Source organism: Passer domesticus, chromosome 2, assembly GCF_036417665.1.
Source record: "Passer domesticus isolate bPasDom1 chromosome 2, bPasDom1.hap1, whole genome shotgun sequence".
NCBI lineage: Eukaryota > Metazoa > Chordata > Aves > Passeriformes > Passeridae > Passer > Passer domesticus.
The window spans coordinates 834,078-854,268 of NC_087475.1; the positions used below are offsets into that span (position 1 = coordinate 834,078).

The 20,191-nt window shown below is 50.9% G+C and overlaps 2 protein-coding genes and 1 long non-coding RNA gene across 11 annotated transcripts in view; 1 reads left to right on the forward strand and 2 right to left on the reverse strand.

The window, feature by feature from the left end:
• Positions 1 to 2,633: 2,633 nt before the first annotated feature.
• Positions 2,634 to 5,956, reverse strand: DNAJC28 (DnaJ heat shock protein family (Hsp40) member C28). 5 transcript variants are annotated; one of them, XM_064405172.1, is made up of 4 exons: positions 5,253 to 5,497; positions 5,012 to 5,158; positions 4,641 to 4,848; positions 2,634 to 3,977 (listed from the first exon to the last, which is right to left on the reverse strand). In XM_064405172.1, exon 4 carries the CDS (start codon positions 3,925 to 3,927, stop codon positions 2,830 to 2,832), a length of 1,098 nt encoding a protein of 365 aa, XP_064261242.1. In that variant the 5' UTR covers positions 3,928 to 3,977; positions 4,641 to 4,848; positions 5,012 to 5,158; positions 5,253 to 5,497; the 3' UTR covers positions 2,634 to 2,829. The 5 variants fall into 5 exon arrangements, with proteins under 5 accessions (XP_064261242.1, XP_064261248.1, XP_064261230.1 ...); XM_064405178.1 differs by lacking the exons at positions 5,012 to 5,158; positions 5,253 to 5,497 and adding an exon at positions 5,730 to 5,956 and having other exon boundaries at positions 4,697 to 4,848; XM_064405160.1 differs by lacking the exons at positions 5,012 to 5,158; positions 5,253 to 5,497 and adding an exon at positions 5,730 to 5,956.
• A 1,356-nt stretch (positions 5,957 to 7,312) lies between these two features.
• Positions 7,313 to 12,713, forward strand: LOC135291251 (uncharacterized). 3 transcript variants are annotated; one of them, XR_010354077.1, is made up of 4 exons: positions 7,313 to 8,882; positions 9,408 to 9,542; positions 10,010 to 10,130; positions 10,763 to 12,713. It is a non-coding gene; the product is annotated as an uncharacterized LOC135291251 (long non-coding RNA). The 3 variants fall into 3 exon arrangements; XR_010354078.1 differs by having other exon boundaries at positions 10,061 to 10,130; XR_010354079.1 differs by lacking the exon at positions 10,010 to 10,130 and having other exon boundaries at positions 7,314 to 8,882.
• Positions 12,714 to 13,134: 421 nt separating this feature from the next.
• ITSN1 (intersectin 1) overlaps positions 13,135 to 20,191 on the reverse strand; it is a 106,641-nt gene continuing 99,584 nt past the window's right edge. For 2 of the 3 annotated variants that reach the window (XM_064405199.1, XM_064405186.1), the window contains 7 exons: positions 19,674 to 19,841; positions 18,072 to 18,344; positions 17,454 to 17,575; positions 16,290 to 16,372; positions 16,106 to 16,189; positions 15,467 to 15,640; positions 13,135 to 14,477 (listed from right to left, as the gene is read on the reverse strand). In XM_064405199.1, coding sequence (XP_064261269.1) covers positions 14,329 to 14,477; positions 15,467 to 15,640; positions 16,106 to 16,189; positions 16,290 to 16,372; positions 17,454 to 17,575; positions 18,072 to 18,344; positions 19,674 to 19,841 — 1,053 coding nt within the window. In that variant the 3' untranslated portion in view covers positions 13,135 to 14,328. The remainder of the gene's footprint in view (positions 14,478 to 15,466; positions 15,641 to 16,105; positions 16,190 to 16,289; positions 16,373 to 17,453; positions 17,576 to 18,071; positions 18,345 to 19,673; positions 19,842 to 20,191) is intronic. The other variant, XM_064405192.1, reaches the window with a different exon arrangement.

The window sequence follows — 20,191 nt, forward strand, 5'->3', positions numbered from 1 at the left end:
ATGTTAAAATAGAAACTATGCTATATAAGATTTTTTTTTAAGAAAGGGCTCGCACCAGATAGCAGCTACAGGACACTTAAATCCTTCAGAGAAATGGAATTTATTGTTCCCTTATCAGCAGAAAACTAACTTCTTCCCACCTCGCTCAGACAGGAAGATGGCATGAGGATTAAGAAGGTGACAGTGACCAGACAGAATCCTGTGTTTGAATGGAATTTATGCATCATGGATGAGATGCATGAATATGCAACAGGCTGTTGTTTTTAAGGGCTATTCCTCTGTTTATGGGTGTCCGTTTTCAGGCTTGTGTTGCCCAGAAAAAGGTACCTGGACGTCCGTATCTCTTTGTTTTTATTGTCTCATATTGTCCTAATCTCAATTGTTCAAATTTTATTATTCTAATTATATTACTATTTTTTATAACCATTTTATTACTGTTAAACTTTTAAAATTTCAAAAACAAGTGGCTGGCGTTTTTCACAGCAGTGTTGTCATTCCCATGCTGGAATGGATAAAGTTCACCCCTACATGCTCTTAAACCCCAGTCTGGTTTAATGAAACTAAGCAGAGCTAATAAAAATGTGGATAAATTCTAATTCACAGGATCAACCACGGAGTGGTGTGGGTTGAAAGGACAAGCAACATGGGGGTAACAAACATGTCAATAAACTCAGTGTGGAGCACTACCCACCCAAAACAGCAAACAAGTAAGTGACAAAAGAGTGATGTTGAATAAAAGCAAAGAAAAGCACTGGATCAAAGTCAGCGTTTTGAGGATTAGAGGGAACATCTCACAGATGTGAAAGAGTCAGATTGTGCTCAAAGTCCCCTCTGCTTCCTTTTTAACCTCAACTTACACGTACACACCGTGTTCATCAAGCCCAGAGACACCACACTCCCTGCTCCCTCAGAGGGGCACTAAGAATAAAGATTTTTACGTCTTTCTTTTACAAGATGCTCCCACTTCTCCTTTATTCCTTCTCCTCAGAGCCTTCTCTGTATCTCCAGGTTCATCCCGAGATGTTACTGCTCTGAAACAGAGAAATCCTCAGCAGGACTCAACATTTACAGTGCCTAGAGAAAGGAAAAATTTCTTCTCAGGCTTTGTTTAAATCTCTCAGTTTCAAGCCATTCCCGCTTGTCCAGTTGGGCAAGAAACAGATTCCTCACCCTGAGAAAAACTGATACCTCAAATACTGTATCTTCATAAAATATAAAATTATATACCTATACAATCTTTTGTCTTCATATTAAGATGTCACTTAAGCCATTCAAGCCACAAGGTCATTAGACAAACAAATAGGAAGTTGTGGGGATAAACAACGTGGTTTTGGATCTGGGGTCAGCAATGGCTGCACCCTTTTTCACAGACATAAAATAACATTTATCAAATCCAAATTAACAGTCCAGTGTCAGCTAGAAAGATTCCTTCTAAGGGCCATTCTCCCCTGGATTTTCTGTGTGCAGCAGTTGATGTTCCTTAGTATTGACTAAACACTGCTCTTAAGAGCAACAAAATTATAGACAAGGCCTGAAACACTGAACTCCTCTACACACCTGGGGAACATTAAAGTGGAAATTATTTTTCCCATTGTCACTGTAGATGTTGCAGAAGTGGATTTTTGTGCCTGGCAGGTTCTGATGGCATCAGTGCAAGGCTGATTTGAAGTGCCTTGGGCAGGTCACACCTGCCCCATTTAAACCCGAGTGGTTTTAATAAGAACATAAAAATCCCTCAGTCTGCTGATTCACCCTTTATGGCACCTCTGCTACTGGAACTGCTGATGCTTCTTCGTGAGCCAAAGTGGCTCCCATTTCCTGCAAACTGGCTTCTATTTACCCTTGTGCATAAATTTGATTTGCCCTTGAAATCCACTGGATTGTCTGAACAGCAATTCTGATCCAATTCCTGCAGATCCTAACATGAAGCAAAATGTGAGGTTGTCGAGAGTACTGTGTCAAAGGACCTTCAGAAAGTATCTTTAATGAACAGTTTTTGTTATAAACAAGAATAAATTATGAAAATAAACATTCACACACAGAGCTGGAAGGTGTCCCTGCCCGTGGCAGGGGGTGTTCACCAATAAATAAATTTCCAAGACTGCTTTCTGTGTTAAAGATGCAGAAATGGACTTGTGCATGTGTACATTCCAAGCCAAGAACCTTCCCTTCACAGCCACTGAATTTACCCTTGAAGAGGTGAATGTACTTTCAAAATATATGCAGAGAACCTGCCAAAAATTCATGAGTTGTAAGTATTGAAATAAAAGTGCAAAGGTCAAGCAGGGCCCAGCAAGACATTTGCCTCCACTTTAATCTGCTATTCTTATGCCTCCATTTCCCCTTTGAAGTGATAAGAGCCTGTAAAAGTGATTACAGCCTGTGCTGAAATGAAGCATTAATTTGGATTTCAGCAGAAGGAAAGTGACCTGCAAGGGAAGAACTGATTTGTTGCTGCTGTGGTTTGACCCAGCCAGCAGCTGCCCGGGCTGGGGAGGTGTGAAGGGCACAAAAGGTGCTGTGCAAGCCCTGCCCAGCAATAAAAACACCCTGGAATGGTCAGCACTGCCTCCAGCCCAAACCCAGCAGCCCCAGGCTAACGATGAGAGAAAAATTAACTCTACCACAACCCAAACTGGCACATTTCATTTAATAATATTTAAAAATAACTCAATTATTTATCATGAAAATGCTCATCACACAACCAAATTTCCTTCAAGTAGGGTAACAGTGTGGATTTGACATTTTCAGTGAACCTGAAATTTCTCAAGTGCTATATTCCATTAATAAAGTGCATTCAAAACCTTGACAAGAGGAATTAGCGTGAAATTATTTCGGTGTAAGTTTTAACCACTTCAAGAGAGAAGACTTCCACCCAAACCTTTTGCCCTCTTCCCGCCCGTTTTCCTTCGTGTCTGAATCAGAAACCTTCTCCACGACGGCCTCGTAGTTCTTCCGCGCCCGGAGGATCTCCTTGTCGGTGCTGAAGTGCACCATCTGCCTGCTGAGGATGGGCACCACCAGGTTGAAGTTGTCCACTCTCTTGTTTAACTTCCTGATGTCTTCCGCGAACTGCTCGCAGATGCGGCCCCACTGCTTCTGCTCCGGCAGCGTCATGGGCTCCCCGAGCTTCCTCCTGGAGGCCACGATGCTCTTCCTCAGGCGCTCGATGGTCTCCCGGATCTCCTTCTGCAGCAGGATCCACTCGGGCTGGTAGCCGTTGTCGATGAGGATCCTGTTCAGGTTGTGCGTCATGGGGTCGATGTGCGGGCTGTGCGAGAACTTCTGCAGCGGCTTCCCTTTGCCGCTGAGGTTGTCGAAGTCTCCTTTGGCCATGGATTCCTGGATGAGGTCCTCCACCAGCCGCTCCACGGCCTGAGTGATCTTCACCTTCTTGCTCTGCCGCACGTCCTTGGCCCGGCTGAGGTCGCTGCCGGCGTAGCGGCTCTCCAGCCGCTGCTGCCGGTACTCCAGCACCTGCTCGGTGGCGCGGTCCACGCGGAACTGCATGTACTGCTTCTCCCGCTGGCTCGGCGTGCCGATGCCCACGCCCTCGAAGCTCAGGTAGTGCCTGTGCTGCAGGGACTTGGATTTGAACTGGTCTTCCTCCTCCTCGCCGGGGTCGGATTTCTGTTTGGCCGCCAGGTCGCCCAGCACAACCCTGTAGGCCTCCTCCACCCTTATGAAGGCCCTGGAGTCGGCCATGCCGGAGCTGCTGTCCGGGTGGTATTTTTTGGCGAGATTGTGATAGGAGTTTCTGACGTCATCGAGGGAACAGCCTTCCTCCAGCTCCAGAACTTTGTAAGAGTCCTTGACATCGTTTTTGGGCTTGTAACCCGACAACATCCTGCAGAGAAACGGCTTCAGCTTCCTTGGAATCATGGCTCCCCGTCCCATGAAACAGTGCCCCATGTTGTTACTCAGCATGACACAAAGCCACGGCGGATTTCTTCACATGCAGCTACATTATAAAGAACCTACAGGCACATTTGGGCAGAAGTCATGTTAAGTATCTTATTTAAAGAACTTCCAGGGCATAAGTCATATCTTTAGCCTGATATATTAAAGAAATCCCTACTAAAATTTAGCAGTTTTTTTTTTCTTTCACAGACTAATATTGAAATCCCAGCATGGTTTGGGCTGGAGGGACCTTGAAGCCCACCCAGTGCCACCCTGCCATGGCAGGGACAGCTCCCACTGTGCCAGGCTGCTCCAGCCCCAGTGCCCAGCCTGGCCTTGGGCACTGCCAGGGATCCAGGGGCAGCCCCAGCTGCTCTGGGCACCCTGTGCCAGCCCTGCCCACCCTGCCAGGAACAATTCCTCATTGCCAAGATCCCATCCAGCCCTGCCCTCCTTAAGCTTAAAGTCATTAATTTACACTTTTAATTAATTAATTAGTATAGAAGTAGTAGTATTACAATGTAAATGAAAATTAATTCACAATTTACTTTTTTCCTGGTATGACAACAGGAACACAAAACAATTGTTTTGCACTGCAGAACTCCCTGGGAGCATTTTTATTGCCTTTATTCTTCTACTATTTATTTTATTGCCTTTCAGCAAACACTGTAAACTGGAAATAAGCTTGACGCTGAGCAGTAACTGATGAAACAAATCCCTCCCTTCTCCTCTGTACCTACATTCAGCAACAGCTCAATTTCCTACTCCCTTGGATCAATGCCTCAAGACCTACGACCTGGTACGCTGGCAGAGGAGGTCATCGCAGCACATTATTGGTATTTCACAGCAACATCTGGATCAGCACTCGGGTTATAGATTCACCAGGTCAGCCTACTGTATCCCAGCAGTGGCCAACCTCCTTCGCTGGTGCCAGGCAGGGGCATAAACCTGGAATTCAGAGCAGATCGATAGCAGTCAGTATGTCACTCTGTCAGCAATTCCAGTGACTCTGGGTTATCTGGGGACACAGCCAGGGCAACACAGGTGACAGAGTCTGCAGGTGAAAAGTCAGTCCTTATGTAAAATCAAAGTAGAAATATATAACGCTAACTGGACACAGCAGTTGCACATCAGCCAGCTCCTCTTTATTCATGGAAATCCTTCGGAAATGCTGGATCAGTGGAGCTAAAGACACAGAGAGGGCAACATCTCCTTTGCTCACTCCATTTCCAAAGAAAAAACGAGGTCAAATCAACTCCTTAAGGTTAATCAAAGAATAAGCAGCGTTTACATCTTCTGCACAAACCAAACTGCCCCTGTGCCCTAACCCGGAGAAGGAAAAGGACAAGTACTCGGGACTGGACCATCCTCAGCGTTTTCAGCTGGCTTTGGTCCATGTAAGGCATTAAGTCATCACCTTGTGACAACGGAGCTCATTAACACCTTTTGTTAATGATCCAGTGATTTCATTCCATCTGGGTGGCAGACAGAGATAACTACTAATTTTCATACGGCCATAAAACCCCACATAACCACTACTTAAAGAGAATGATCAACAAACACACTTAAAATTCAATTATCGCTCCCAAAGTGACTTTCTCATAACTCGGTAGCCCCGATTTCAACAAACCTGTCCTTAAAGAACCGTAAGCACAACCCTCACCCCCCGAGGGAGCCAGCTGGGAAAGGAGGGTTATTCCCCGGCAGAGTGAACCGAGCGATCCCCCTGGGATGTGGGAAGGGGGGATTGATCGGGACCCCCGGGAAGCAGCCCCCTCCCGCCCTCCCTGCTCCGTGGGGCCCCGCACCGCGACCCCGGCCCGCCTCACCTGGTGCTGCCGGGCGCCGCGGGAACGGGCCGGTAACGGCCCCGCAGGAAGAGGAGGGGCCGCGGGAAGGGGAGGGGACGGCCGCGCTGTGACCCCGGCCCAAGGACAGAGAGACGGGAAGGGACCGGCAGGGATGAGAGGAAAGGCGGCGAGACGGGAGGGTCGGGGAATGGGAGAGACAGGGGAGAAGGGCAGAGAGAGGGAGAGGGGGAAAGTGGAGAGGGGAGGGAGGAAGCTGGGAGAGGGTCCTGCTTGTCTCCGCCAGGGGGCGCCCGAGCGGCGCCGCGGCCGTGAGGGGAGGGAAGGAAACGTGAGGGGAGATGTGCCATGGTGGGGCTGCGAGGGGATATGTGCCGTGGTGGGGCTGTGAGGGGAGATGTGCCATGGTGGAGCTGTGAGGAGATGTGCCATGGTGGGGCCGTGAGGGGAGATGTGCCGTGGTGGGGTGTGAGGAGATGTGCCATGGTGGGGCTGTGAGGGGTGATGCCATGGTGGGGCTGTGAGGGGAGATGTGCCATGGTGGGGTGTGAGTGGAGATGTGCCATGGTGGGGTGTGAGGGGAGATGTGCCATGGTGGGGCTGTGAGGGGAGATGTGCCATGGTGGGACTGTGAGGGGAGATGTGCCAGGATGGGGTGTGAGTGGAGATGTGTCATGGTGGGGCTGTGAGGGGAGATGTGCCATGGTGGGGTGTGAGGGGAGATGTGCCAGGATGGGGTGTGAGGGGAGATGTGCCATGGTGGGGCTGTGAGTGGAGATGTGTCATGGTGGGGCTGTGAGGGGAGATGTGCCATGGTGGGGCTGTGAGGGGAGATGTGCCATGGTGGGGCCGTGAGGGGAGATGTGCCATGGTGGGGCTGTGCCATGGTGGGGCTGTGAGGGGAGATGTGCCATAGTGGGGTTGTGGGGGGAGATGTGCCATGGTGGGGCTGTGAGGGGAGATGTGCCATGGTGGGGTTGTGGGGGGAGATGTGCCATGGTGGGGCTGTGGGGGGAGATGTGCCATGGTGGGGCTGTGAGGGGAGATGTGCCATGGTGGGGCTGTGAGGGGTGATGTGCCGTGGTGGGGCTGTGAGGGGAGATGTGCCATGGTGGGGCTGTGAGGGGAGATGTGCCATGGTGGGGCTGTGAGGGGAGATGTGCCATGGTGGGGCTGTGAGGGGAGAGGTGCCATGGTGGGGTGTGAGGGGAGATGTGCCATGGTGGGGCTGTGAGGGGAGATGTGCCATGGTGGGGCTGTGAGGGGATATGTGCCAGGATGGGGTGTGAGGGGAGATGTGCCATGGTGGAGCTGTGAGGAGATGTGCCAGGATGGGGTGTGAGGGGAGATGTGCCATGGTGGAGTGTGAGGAGATGTGCCATGGTGGGGCCGTGAGGGGAGATGTGCCAGGATGGGGTGTGAGTGGAGATGTGCCATGGTGGGGCCGTGAGGGGAGATGTGCCATGGTGGGGCTGTGCCATGGTGGGGCCGTGAGGGGAGATGTGCCATGGTGGGGTTGTGGGGGGAGATGTGCCGTGGTGGGGCTGTGAGGGGAGATGGGCTGTGAGGAGATGTGCCATGGTGGGCTGTGAGGGGAGATGGGCTGTGAGGAGATGTGCCATGGTGGGGTGTGAGGGGAGATGTGCCGTGGTGGGGTGTGAGGGGAGATGTGCCATGATGGGCCGTGAAGGGAGATGTGCCATGGTGGGGCTGTGCATTGTCATCATGGCCCAGGTGGGCTGGGGAGCTCTGTGTCCAGGCAGCAGGGAATGTGAGGAAAGACAAACCTCTCCTGGTTAAGGCTGCACTCTGATTGAAGTACTTGAGGGCATGTCTCACCTCTGCCCAGCTGAGCAAAGAGAGGGCTGATACCCAGCAGTTCCTGGTCCAAAATGAAAACTCTCCATGCCATTGCAGCTCAACAAGGTTTTCCTTCCTGTGTGTGAGCCCAGGGGCTGACGAAAGTCAGGCTGGTCTGCAGGTAGAGCTGCCCCTGTTCACTTTTCCAAGAGGAAAATGTTTCATGAAATCAGGAGTACACATCCCTGTCCCAGAACACTGCTGTGTGCACCTTCCTGCTGGAGGTGTGTGTCTTCAGTGTTCCAGTGGGAAGAGAACAAATAGTGGGAAGATGAACTAAAGAAACAGGAGTGCCCAGGGCAGATGACACCGAGCTCTCCCCAGGGGATAACAAGAGTGCCTTGGAGCTGTCCAAAGGGAAAATGCCACCATTCCCTCCCCAGGGGCCAAGCAGAGTGACCAGCAGGCATCCCAGGGCCAAGACTACCACAGGGAAGAGCTGTCCCAAGGGGGGAGTGACAGTGACGAGGAGCTGTCCCAACAGGATAACAGCAGCAACAACCAGCTTTGCCAAGAAGAAGGCAAATACGACAAAGAGCTGTCTTTGGGGAAGACTGTCATGTCCAAGACATGTCCCCATGGCAGCAGATGAGGACAAAGGGCTCTCCCAGTGGGAAGCAGATGAGGACACAGCTCTGCTGAGGGCACAGGGCAGTTCCAGGGAACTGTCCCAAAGGAGGCAAACAGCGCCCAGGGAGCTGCTGCCTGTCTGGAGGAAGCAGCTCCCTCATCCCTCTGTGCTGGAGGACAACAGAAATTATTGAGAAGATGAACAAGGAGAAGGGGACCCCCAGTTCTCCTTTTTGTCTTTTCCACACCAAAGGAGACTCCTGCCATGGGAAATGGAATTGTCCATGGTGGAGCTGCCCTGCAGGGCTCCAGCCCAGAGGAGAGGCCTGGGCCACATCAGGTGTGCTCCCAGCTGCAGCTTGGCACTTCAAAGCTGTGCCAAGAGGGGAACACTGGAGAGAAAAGAGATGATCCAGAGCCACACTGCATCTGTCTCCTCTCACTCACTGCTCCCAGAGGAGGTTCTGGATAAACAATGCAGGGCAAGCCAAGGAGATCAGGAGGAACTCTGATTTGACTCCTTGTGTGCTGCCATGCAGCCTGGGAAAGGAGAGGTGCTTTTGTGCGCGGCTGAAGCGTGTGAGTCCTCCGGGAGCTCCACAGCCATTGGGAAGCCTTGGAGCCAGCTGCTGGTTTTTATCCTGATGGAGCTCAGGTTTGCTTCAATGGTTCCACATTAAAGAAGAGCACAGGAAACAAATTTAAAAGTTTAAAAAGAATGAGGACAACAAGTGACAAAACTGTGTAAGTATTTTATAGCACAGTTTTTCTTTTCTTTATTATTTTGTCAGTAGAGATGTTGCTCCTAACTACTCCTTTATGCCTTTTGAGCCCCATGTATTTCTAATTATACCTTTCTAGTATTTGTTATGCCTTTTGAACTCCATGTAGAACAGACGAGTGCTATCGAAAGTAATTTTCTCTCCCTAATAGCATAAAACACTCGTTTATTTCTCCCAAGAGGCTGAACCCCGTGTGTTTCGTGTCCCATCGCGCACCCCCGGCCCCGGTATCAGCACAGGGGATTTGGCCCGGGGGCAGCCGTGTGGCGATGCAGCCCAGCCCAGCCCAGCCCTTGGGGCCGCTGTCCGGGTGCATTTGGCAGGGCACGGACACAATTTCAGCACCGTCTGCCTTTGTGCTCCGTGTTGGTGTGGCTCCTGGAGCTCTGGCAGCCTCGGGGCCGTGCCCATTCCCTGGGCAACCTGGGCAGTGCCAGCAGCCTCTGGGGAAGGACCTTTCCCTAAAATCCACCCTAAATCCCTGCAGGCCCAGCTCCAGCAGCTCCCTGGGTGCTGTCCCTGTGCCAGGAGCAGAGATCTTGAGGGAAGAGCGACTCATCTGCAGATTTCCTGACTCCATCTCCCTCTTCTCCAGCATTCTCAGAAATGTGACAGCACACAGGTAAACTTTAAGTGTTATTCTTGCATCACTTGCATTTATTCTTGCATCATTCACTTGCACAAGCCCAGTCTCAGCTGTGTCCAGCATTGCACAGCCCCACACCAGCTGTGCCACCACAGCTGGAACAGCACCAGGCCTCACACAGGGGGCACAGTTTAGGGACTCTTGTTTAGTTATACCTTGTCTGTAAATAAAATTGTTTAACCAGGAGTGACTGAGGAAACAAGACATTCACAGCAACTGAAGTCAGTTAAAATTGCATTATAAGAAACAGTACTGCCTGAATCATACCTATTACAAATGCCTTAAAAACCAAAAGGAGCCATCCTCACAGTACAGCTGTTTCACTGAGGAATGGTTAAATGTGCTGTAAATGAACAATACAAATTAATTGCATTTTCTTGAAAGAAAGAGTAACTTCTTCTTCCATTGTCAGATAACTTTTATAATGTCTTCATAATTTTTAGGATCATACAAATCCTACCGACAGTAAAATTTTTCTCTGGTTTTCTTAAAAGAGAAAAGGAAAAGGAAATGAATCCGTACCATTTGTTTGGCAAAAAGCAAAATGTGCACAAAAAAGCCAAGGTGAGATGGGGAAGAGGGAGCAGCAGCTCTCAGAGGGTGGGCAGGGCTGGCACAGGGTGCCCAGAGCAGCTGGGGCTGCCCCTGGATCCCTGGCAGTGCCCAAGGCCAGGCTGGGCACTGGGGCTGGAGCAGCCTGGCACAGGGGAAGGTGTCCCTGCCATGGCAGGCTGGCACTGGGTGGGATTTAAAGACCCCCCAAAGCATCCTGTGATTCCCTGGAGACAGGGCCAGGCCCCTGGACCAGCACCATGGTCCTGCACCCGACCTTCTCCTCCTCCTGTGTCCCCTGGTCCCTAAATGCAGGGACAGTGCCCCTTTGGCAGCTTTACAGGCAGCCAAGGAATTGACCCACAGTCACAGCAGAGCCTTTGACAACTCCATCAAGTAATTAGGGCCATTTAACAGACTCTCACTGCAGTTCTTTATTTTTTTTAATGAGATTCTAAATATATCCTACATACAGAAGAATAATTTCCTGAGGACACTCCTTCTTTTAAAATATTTAAATGAACAAACAAAACCGGGTGCCTTTAAATGCTTTTCTGTGAGATTTACTTGGTATTTGACAACGACAACAGAGCTGTTTTTGTGCTGTATGTACAATAATCACATGTACTGAACTCTGGATACAGCAATGTGCATGTAGGACAGGAGTGGAGAGGCTGAACAAAGCAAGAGCACAGAGCAAACCCTCAGAGCAATTTCTCCTGATTCCCAGCTTCTCCCTGTTTCAAGAGCTTTGACTGCTGGATTTGAATGAACTAAGATCTCACTGTGACAAGCAGAGCAGTCTGGAACCAGGCACTGCTGTTGCAGTCAGACTCTGGAGTTGTCACATCTCAGTTTTGAGAAGGTATGTAAGAAAAAACTCCATTACCCACAATGTTTCCCACCCCAATCCTCCTCACACATAACAAAAAGTAACTGAATTATTTTTAAAGGGTAAAAAAATTGCACAATGAGCATTGACAAAGTGCCCTCATAAAAACTCACATTGAGAAAATACTGAATAATTAAGTGCATCTAGAAAAAAGCCTGCTGCAATGACTCAGCTGTTTGGCTCAGTGTCAGCTCAGAGTCAGGCTCTGTGCCCCAGGTGCCCAAGTCCTTGCCCAGCTCTGAGCCTCTCTTGGCTTTCCAGCCCAGCTCTTTCTATCAGCTCTGCCCCAGGCAGGCTCTCAGCATCTCTGAGCCAAGGCCAGCCTGGGGATGGTTTTATTTTACAGCACTTCCAAGTGCAGGGGCTGCCCAGGGAGCTTGGCAGTGCCCATCCCTGCAGGTGTCCCCTGCAGGTGGCACTGAGTGCTCTGGGCTGGGGACAGGGTGGCCATGGGGCACAGCTGGCACTGCCTGGGCTGGGAGGGCTGTGCCAGCACCAGGGATTTGGGAATTCTGTGACTCCAGGAAGCTCAGTTCTTTCTGGGAAGCTGGCAGTGCTGATGTGCCACCGAGCTCCAAGGGCAGTGACAATGTCACCAGGGCATGGGCAGAGCCTGTCCTCCATGCACAGGCACAGGATGAGCTTCCCCTTTAGCACTGGGCTGCGTATGAGGGACTCATTGGATCTCTGTGAGCCAAACTCCAGCCTTTCCCCATCAATGTTTGAGTAACCCCTGCTGGCACTTGGCAGGAGTTCAGTGCTGTGCATCCGGGGGGGGTGGGACATCCCAAGCCGTGGGGCTGGGAAGGTGCTCGTGCTTATTCTGTCACAATTCCCCAAACCAGGGCAATCCTACAGGCTGCTACAGCACCTCCCTGGCAGTGTCCAAGGTTGGATGGGGCTTGGGACAGTGCAAGGTGTCCCTGCCCATGGCAGGGGTGGCACTGGATGGGCTTTAAGGTCCCTTCCAACCCAAACCATTGTGGGATTCTCTGATGTCTGTGACAGGGGTTTCAGTCTGAGAGGGCCCCTGAGTGAAGGGTCCCCCACTTCCAGCACCAAATGAGCCTCAGGCAGCTGCAGCTCCTTGGGGCTCCCTCCAAATCCCTGCCCAAGGTTCCTGCATTCCACCACGAGATTTTTTTGGTCCTGTTGGCCATTTCAGCTGTCACTGTAATTGATGCTGGTGAAATGACACTATTAACAAACAAAGTGATGCTACTTGTGAAACACTGAAATGAATGTTCACCCTGTTGGCAGCACTGAGTAAAATTAGGACAGCAATAAAAGGTTAGACAATGACATTTAATGGTACTCCAGTAATAGATTTTATCACTTTTTTTATCCTACCACAACAATGTGTATTTTCATATACATTATATTTAATAAAATGTATTGATATGGAATTAGGAAAGCATGGGTTTAGTACTATTTACATATTTTAATTGAAACAATTTTCTTAACAACATTGAAAAATAGAAACTTAAAGTTCTCTTAATCGTGTTTTCAGCCAGTTAGTGGTAAACAAATGCATGCCTAGGAAGTCACACTCCCTCTAAAATGTGGTCAGTTGAAAGTTTCTAACTAAAGTGTGTATCTCTGTTTTGTTTCAAAAAATACATAAGTATGTCTGTCATTTCTGATACAAAATTCTACACTATCTTCAATAAATAAATAATAAAGCGATTCTGAAAAGTATGAAATGTAAACTTTGTTGTCCCTCCAACATACATTTTTTTCCTTCCCATTGCTTGAAACATTACAGTGGTCTTTTAGGAAATTATAATACACAGACACTTCCCAGCACAGTTTACACTTATTACCATACTGATCTACCTACCTGTTATGGATATATCCTAATTTCCTAATGGAAACCAATAAGACTTGGAGTGCTAGAGAACACCGCCGACACAGGAGAGGTGGGAACCAGTACTGAAAGGACATGCAAGGAACACCAAAACCTAACAACAGCTCCACGAGAACGTTCACATGCGAATGACACGGGCTGGCACCTCCCATCCGGAATGAAGTCCTTACAAAAATACCAGTGGATGCGTGGCAGGGCATGAACAAAAGGAATCCAAGCACAACAAAGAGGAATTTGACTCTCAGGGATCTTTTGTCCCCCCCGAGTCCAGACTCAGCAGAGCACTCACACGTGTGCCTGAGGGAAAGCAGACGTTGTGCCCGCCTGGAGCCAGGAGCTTTGCCAAACAGGGACGTGGGCCTGGACCTTGTTATCCATGGAGTGAAAGGGATGGAGAGCCCTGGCATTCCCCGGATGGCTTTGGGTTCCCCACTCTGCAGCACCACGAGCTCTCTGGTGACATCCAGCAGCCACCCCGTGGGAGCTGCAGGACAGGGCTGCCCTGAGCCCCCGGGACTGCCCTGAGCCCCCAGGGCTGCCCCGAGCCCCCGTGTCCTGGTTGCACACAGGTGAGCACGGCTCAGCTCCATACCTGGGCACACCAGGCCCTGCAGGCTGGATCTTCACTTCCTGAGCTGGAGCCACGATTGTTTCTCCTTCCCCACTGCAGGTGGGGCTCAGCCTGGGGGCAGCAGCAGTGCAGGAGTACCCAGGAGGTACACACGACACCAGCAGGGCTCTGTGCCTCACCCTTGGCCTCCTGCCCCAGCACTTACAGTCCTGGGGACAACAGCAACTTCCACAGGGACCGAGGGCTGGACTCTTCTGGAGTGCAATTCATCTCTGTGCAGAAGGCCTGGACAGCTTTTATTTTCAGGGGCAACACGAGTCATGAAGTGGTATGTTAATAGAATCTTCTCTGTTTATAGATATAGACTATTTATTTTCTAAGTCTTTTCAGTACCATCATGAAGATCTTCAGAGATCTTCTTGCTGCAAAACTGCTCCTTCCATTCACTCACATTTACACACCACTCTGCTAGGCAATAGGCACAGAACTCCTGAAGGGGAAAACCCTCAGGAAGCCTCCAAAACACACCCACACTGCCTCCTCCACGGGAATTAACGAGCTGGAGCAAGCACAGCCACCCATGTGTTTTGCCAGCCATCCCCACTGCAGCACAAGGAACAACAGGGTTGTTTCACCAGCCCAGGAAACCAACGCCGAGTTCCACACAGAGAGATTGAGGGAGATCTCCTCACTAAATTGGGATTCGTGTGTTCAGTGAGAATTATCAAGGCACAAAGATGCTCCTGTTTGCTTTGATAACCCTCTGACGTGTGAAGGGCGAGCAGTAGTTTGATGCCACACCAGCAAGGACTCGGTGACAGCTTCTGCAGACACCTCCTGCAGTGACCTCTGGCTGAATTCTGACACTGGCCCCTCTCTCCTACGGCTCATCAAACAGCTGCAGGTCCAGGCGCACCACGATCTCTCCCGTGGGGACTTCGTGCAGGAGGAGACACTTTGTCACTGGTCCCTTGGAACCCTGATCCTTCTTGATGTCTGCCACACGGATCTCTGTCCTGCCCAAAAAGTCTGGAATGCAGAAACACAGCGTGCTCAGGAAAGGGAAAGCAGAGCCTGCAGAAGGACCTGAACTTACACACACACAGCAAAAGAGAAAACAACCCTTTGGTCCTACTCTAGTTGTGCACTTGAAGAGGGCCAAAGGCTGCCAAGCTGCATAGAAGGAGATGTAGCCAGAACTTGTTAAACAGCAACAGCATTAAAACTAAATGGGCCCATGAGTGGAAAAACCCACTATGGAACTCACAGCTTCAGGGACTTCTTGATTTTATGATATGTTAGCCAAAGGCCAAAGTTCTCCGTTAGACCTGAGAGTGAACCTGCTGGAGATGACAGAGCCAAGCAGGTCATCAGCCCAGCAATGAGGTCAATGAGCCAGCACCAGCCCTACCCAAACACTGCCTGAGAGACTGTGACTCCAAGATACACCCTGTGATGCTCCACGTGTTCATCCCCGCTTATGAAAGAAGAATGAATCCTGGAAGTGTTCAAGGCCTCTCTGGATGGAGCTTGGAGCAACATGGGGTAGTGGAAAGTGTCCCTGCCCATGGAAGGGGTTGGAACTGGATGATCTTTAAGGTTCTTTCCAAGCCAAACTGTTCCATGATTCTATCAGGTTTGGAATCCTGGGCTCATTTTTGCTACTGTTATTGCATATAACAGGAGCTCAAAGTAATTTCTCTTCCTCCTGCCTGAACCCATCTGTGTGCAAGCAGCATCCAGAGCTTTCTGGAGCCTTAGCAGAATTACAAATCACGCTGTAGGTGTCAACTGCACAAGAAAAGGAACTCTCAAGACCCAGAGGGAGCTGCATCCTTTTTGTGCTGCTACTGGGTGGAGTGAGGTTGACTCCTAAATACACAAAGAGGGTCAAATCTGGGATATCTTTAAAAATCATCTCCCAGCGCAGCCCATTCCCTCTGCTTTCCCTCAGCAGCAATGCTCCTCCTCAAAAAGAGCTCTGCAAAAGCCCTTGGCAGGGGCAGCCCCGTACGCACCGTCCGGGGAGAACTGGTCCCGCTCGAACACCGTGATGCACAGCACGTCCTGCTCCAGGTCCTTGATGAAGAACTGGCAGTTGGAATTCCACTTGGGATTGAGGGTGTCCTGGATGGTCTTGGTGATGTGGCACTGGGAGCCCATGGTCACCTCGCAGTAGGGGTTGCTCTTTCCTGGGAAGATGGGAACAAACAGAAATGAGTGGGGCTTTCTTAGCTGTGTGCTCCTGCTCCTGAGCTTCCTTCTGCTCCAACAGCCAGCTGAGCTGGGAAGGACCTTGGCCACACCAGGCCTCTGGCCCCATCCCAGGCTCTGCTTCACTGCCTCTGTAATGGGCTACATGAACACCACAGTGAATGCTCTGCTGAGCACCCTCCACCCTTCCCTTCAGGACTTTATGGCTTGTGTGGTGGAAACAAAGCCAGCCTGAAACAAAAGCCTCATGCAGGACAACTGCAGGACCACGGCTCAGCTGCACGAAGCCACCTCTGCTCCTTTTACCTTCATTAAACCCATTTAACATTCAACATGCTAACATTCCCATTTAACAAGGTAATGTCTGGGACAGAACCCCTGCAGAGTTAGGCTGGCAAAGGGGAATGTCCCCTGGATGGAGCAAGGAAAGCCAAGGCACTCACCATGGGACCTGCAGGGCTTTAGCTCAATGCCTTCTACAACATTCACCATCAGCCTCCCGATGCCTGTGGCTCTCTGAGAGCGAACTGTGGTGGAACAGAAGAGCAGAGAGAAATGTCACCAAGGGATTTTCCTGCCCAGGGACTTCTCCCCACAGAAGACGGGACCCCCACATCCTATGTGTACCTAAGTAGGCCTTTTCCCTCTTCTTCTTTTCAGTCTCTATGTAAAGTTCTGAAGCAGCTTTGATCTTCTGAACCCAGGCAGTCCTTCAGAAGGAAAGGAGAAAAAAAGTTGCAAGATGCCATTTCTGTTTTTCCCTGCTGGAGCACAGCAGACAGAACTAAAGCTGTCCCTCCTTCCCAGCCAAAGCTCTGGCCCCATCCCACAGCTGTCTGCCTGGAAGGGATCTTACTGGAATTCAGAGCACCTGCAGAATGTAACCATCCCAAGGCAGCAAACCCACCACACAGAGAAAGCTCATGAGAACCACGAGAAGGAGATGCTTGGTGAGAAAACAGAAGGTCTCAAGAACAGGTTTGCTTTCATGCAGCCCCTTGTTTTCCTGAAATAAACTGACTTCCTGGAGCAGTACAAGACACGGCTGCTGCTGAGGTGGCTACTGTCCTGGGGCCCTGAGATTTCCTACCCAATTCCTCTGACTCTCAGGACTTTAAAAGTGTAACCTGGGGAGTCCACAGGTGGTGAATGGGCCCTTCTGGGAAACCATTTCATGGCTAAGAGTCACAGAACATCCTGAGTTGGAAGGGACCCTCATGGATCACTGAGTCCACCCCAACAATCCCAGCCTGTGCCTGAAGGAGGCTGAGGGGGAAGGCTGACAGAGAAAAAGGCAGGCAGAAGGGCTACTGAGTGACCTCAAGGGCTTCAAAGAACTGCTGTGACATACAAGGAAGCCTGAATCAAGGAAACATGGGAGGATCTGGAGGCTGTGGATCAGTTTTGGAACCTCGAATGAAGAGCTGCTGCTCCACAGGACATTCCTGGTTTGGGTTGGGAGCTCACCCAGTCCCACTCCCTGCCATGGGCAGGGACACCTGCCACTATCCCAGCTCACAGCAGAAGATAGAATTGCATCTCTTGGCCTCTTCACATTACCATAAAATGTGAAATGCAGCCTAAACATCCACCCTCAGCCATTTCATCACTGGTCTAGCTGGAATTCAGGAAACATCATTATTTCTCCCTCTTTTTAGATCACCATATTCCCAAGAAGGAATTTTCCAGTCTTGTAAAGTAACCAGCTTGGAGAGTGCTCTGCAAGTTTCCATCACAACCATTCCCATCCTACATTTCCCAGAGTTTTTGAAGGCCCACAGAGGCCCTTACCTTTCATTAATGCTTTCAGCCCGGAGTGTGTAGACTCTGTCAATGTGGGAGATGTGGAAGATGGGCTCATCTCCAGAAGGGTCTGTGGGTAATTTCACCAGTACCTCGTTTAGGAAAATGGGCTGTAAAACATCAGCAGAGCTGGAGTTGTACTGCAGAGTCTGCACGGGGGCATTCAGCACACATCAGCCCACAGAGGATTATTCCATGCCCCAAGTATCTCACACAGTATCATCTGTGATACTCTGTCACAGCAGAGTATCTCTGCCTCCTATATTTCTGCAGCAAATTTTAAAAGCTGCAAAGACAGAGGTGCCTGCACAGCCTGGGGACACTCCTGGAGAGAGCCAAGCACAGCAGAGTTTCCTCTCCCAGAGAGCAGTGAACACTGCTCTCCCTCTGCTCCCTCAAACACATGAGCCCTCATGGAAGGGTTTTATTCAAGCAAAACCTCCAAAGCATCTTCTCTTATCTCACCAGAGCCCACAGCCACCCTTCCTGCCATCAGCCCCTGAAGCCCAAAGCTTTCAAAGCTCTTCTCTAGGAAGGCTCCTGCCCACAGCCCCGGAATGGAGCTCCTGAGCCCTGTCCCCATCCCCATGTCAGAGCAGCACTTACAGTTTTGTACATTTTGTACTGCAGGTTGGACTTGGGGCTGAAGACCTTGTCTGTGCCGGAAGAGCCAAGAGGTTTTATGATCTGAGTGAGGAGGAGGAAGTCATTGAAGAGAAAACCATACAGCTCCTTGTTACTCTTGGCTTTATAGAGCTTCCCACTGTGCAGGAACTTGCGTGGTCCCAAGCAGTTTGTAACTGAATTAAAAACGAGTTGCTGCGAAAAGTAGAAGAAGAACAACAACGCACTGTATAAAGTGAAACAATCGGGGCTGCCCTGCAAGAGACCAAACACAGATTTGAGTCCTGCTTCCATCTGTGTCACAGGGATCACGAGCCATGCCTCGAGCACGACAAGCAGGCAGTGTCACAGGAGGGCCCGTGAGAGTCCCTGAAGGCCACAGGGGCACGGGCTGGGCAGGCAGGGGAAGCCACAAGCATCTGTGCCCCCTGGCCACGCACATGCACCTCCAGGGCTGGGACTGAGCCAGGGCAGCTGTCCTGGGTGAGCAGCAGCTCTGCCAAAGGCCTCTCCACAGGCCGAGCTTCCTTAAGGGCTGCATTCTGAGTTGTGCTTGAATTTCACCCCTTAAAACACCCCAGAGCACTTCAGATGGCCATGACACCCCGAGTTAGAGCTGCTCACCATTGGCACAATCCCAGACTCAGCCAGGGCTTGTTAAGGATCAGCAGAGTCTTGCCCTTGCCTAAAGTGCCATTTTCAGGTTTATTTTCACCAGGGTTTGGCACAGCTCTCCCCACCCAGGGCAGCTGGCTCTGGAGGGGCTCCTTTGGCAGGCTGGAAACCCTTGGACAGAAAACAGGGAGAGGCTGGGCTGTTCCCTGCCAGGACTGGGGCTGCTGCTGGTGATGGTGCAGCGAGCACCACGGGCTCTGTCAGGGTGTGGAGCTGCTGCTCTGGGCAGGCACCACCTACAGCAGATAAAAGCAGCCACTTTCCTGCTGGCACACAGCTGGATGTGCTCACAGTGTCACACCATCCTTCTCCCAGGACAGTCAGACTTCCTCAGGTGAAATGTAATTCTTCTACTTCATGAACCAACCAGTGCTCATTATTTTTTTACCTTCTAGAATGGTGCATACTTTGAAAATCAAGTTGTGATCTGTCTGCCTCTGTTACCTCCACCAACAGCAGGAAGGCCATCAGAATATCTTCCCTCCTTTTGCAGCACACACAAACACAATATTTCTAGAAACTTATCACCTAACCATAAAAAAAATAGATGGCATGGGAGGCAGGGATTCTCTCTGTAAAGTCTCCAGAGACTTGATCAGTATTCTTGAGTTTTCAAATGTATACAAAGCTTTATCACAGAAAATATTTCTAACTATTTGGTTTTTAAAGCAGTCCATCGTGGTCAGGTGCAGGATACAGCAGCCCCACAAGCACTGCACCACAAAGCACTGGGGAGCTGGGAGGTTGCAAAAGGCAGCACTGAACCAGGACTGCTCCGGAGCCAGGCACCCCAGCAGGGCTCAGCACCACGAGCAGCAGCCAACACGGCGTGCAGGAGGCCAGCTGGGCACAGGGCACAGGGCACGGGGTGTGTCCCCGTGCCCACGGCCAGCCTGGCACCCCGGTTACCTCGGAGAGGCCCTCGCACTGCACGTGGGCCTGGATCCACTCCAGCCTGTCCGAGTTCTCCTTCTCCCGCACGCCCTCGTTCACCTGCGAGCACAGCTCCTCCGCCTTCTCCAGGGCGTGCTTCAGGTGGCTGTGGTCAGGGTGGTTCTCGGGGGTGTTCTCTATGATCTGCACACAGCAAAGGCAGCGTCAGCCTGCTGGCACCACAGCTGGGCTGCACCGCGCTGCCAGCCCCACGCTCCCATTCCAGGCTGCACTCACACTGCCAGCCCCATGCCCCCATTCCAGGCTGCACTCACACTGCCAGCCCCACGCTCCCATTCCAGGCTGCACTGCCAGCAGAGCCAGCCCCACGCTCCCATTCCAGGCTGCACTCACACTGCCAGCCCCACGCTCCCATTCCAGGCTGCACTCACACTGCCAGCCCCACGCTCCCATTCCAGGCTGCACTCACACTGCCAGCCCCACGCTCCCATTCCAGGCTGCACTCACACTGCCAGCCCCATGCCCCCATTCCA

Excerpts from the sequence above, each read along its gene's own strand:
- DNAJC28 (XM_064405178.1), bottom strand. The coding sequence starts at position 3,927 with ATGCTGAGTAACAACATGGGGCACTGTTTCATGGGACGGGGAGCCATG.